Raw genomic sequence first — 1,252 nt, forward strand, 5'->3', positions numbered from 1 at the left:
GGCTGCTGGACAAGCTTGTCGGGCACTTCTTGGAGGAGACATGCGTGAACCCGACGTTCATCATCAACCATCCGGAGATCATGAGCCCGCTGGCCAAGTCCCACAGGGACGAGGCCCGGCCTGGACTGACCGAAAGGTTTGAGCTGTTCATCAACAAGCATGAGGTGTGCAATGCCTACACGGAGCTGAACGACCCCGTCGTGCAGAGGCAGCGGTTTGAGGAGCAGCTGAGGAATCGTCAGGACGGTGACGATGAAGCAATGTCCATGGACGAAACGTTCTGCACTGCCCTTGAGTATGGCCTGCCGCCGACCGGAGGCTGGGGTCTGGGGATTGATCGCCTCACCATGTTGTTGACGGATTCCCAAAACATAAAGGAGGTCCTCCTGTTCCCGGCCATGAAGCCTCAAGACAGCTAGCTGTTTGAAAACATGAAATTCTTTTCCTATGAAAGAAACAAAATGGAATTTAAGTTATGGACAGTAATTGCCCATTGTCAATATGGTTTCCTAGTTCTGTGCTTTACAAATAGTTAATTTCTGCACTTCGAGAAATAACAAGGAATGTTAACTAGTTCTATCTTATTTTAATGGACAGTAACTCCCATTGTCAATATGGTTTTCTGTTTCATTGAGTTACTATAAGCCTCTAACTAACCTCATGTTCATGTAATATGTTTTGGTGTTTTTTTCTTCTGAAAAAGGGGACAACTCCCGTCCCAGAATCCCACATACAACAAGATGTTTCTGCTCCAAACGGTAGAGCGGAAACATTTGCACTCGCCGGCCGAAGCAGATGCGAGCAAACTTAAAAAACTCCGCTCCGCTCCCCAGGTAGGTAAGTTGCCGTGATTTGCTACAGAATCTTTTGTTCAAAAGAAATCTCATTGCATCCAACAAAGCTTTGTGATGTCTTGATCCAAGTCAAAAAGTAGACGCAATGCCATCATTACTCAACCGTAAGCAAGAGACAGCACAAGTTGCAACCATGGAACACTTTAAAATTTGTAAGATGGCATGCTTTTAAAACACTTGATGATGTTGTACTGGAACAACCATAGGGAGCATATGGAAACATCAGAAACATACACCTGATTGCTGTTATGTGCAGCTTGTTCTTCCAAGAATTGCATGGAATCTGTTCTGCGCCAGGTTTGCAGTGTATAGAAGTTACGACCTGGCAAATATCTACAAGTCACATGGTAGTCCTCGCATAGCACATCAATTGATTTGCAGTGGACATATCTACTTAC

The 1,252-nt window shown here is 45.2% G+C and overlaps 1 protein-coding gene across 1 annotated transcript; it reads left to right on the forward strand.

Moving 5' to 3' along the window:
• The first annotated feature begins 8 nt into the window (after positions 1 to 8).
• Positions 9 to 488, forward strand: LOC123178415 (lysine--tRNA ligase). The gene has a single exon (XM_044591450.1). The coding sequence runs from the start codon at positions 81 to 83 to the stop codon at positions 417 to 419; it is 339 nt and encodes a 112-aa protein (XP_044447385.1). The 5' UTR covers positions 9 to 80; the 3' UTR covers positions 420 to 488.
• The last annotated feature ends 764 nt before the right edge of the window (positions 489 to 1,252 follow it).

This window comes from Triticum aestivum, unplaced genomic scaffold (assembly GCF_018294505.1).
Source record: "Triticum aestivum cultivar Chinese Spring unplaced genomic scaffold, IWGSC CS RefSeq v2.1 scaffold39665, whole genome shotgun sequence".
Taxonomy (NCBI): domain Eukaryota; kingdom Viridiplantae; phylum Streptophyta; class Magnoliopsida; order Poales; family Poaceae; genus Triticum; species Triticum aestivum.

Coding starts and splice junctions, on each gene's coding strand:
- LOC123178415 (XM_044591450.1), top strand. CDS start 81: ATGAGCCCGCTGGCCAAGTCCCACAGGGACGAGGCCCGGCCTGGACTG.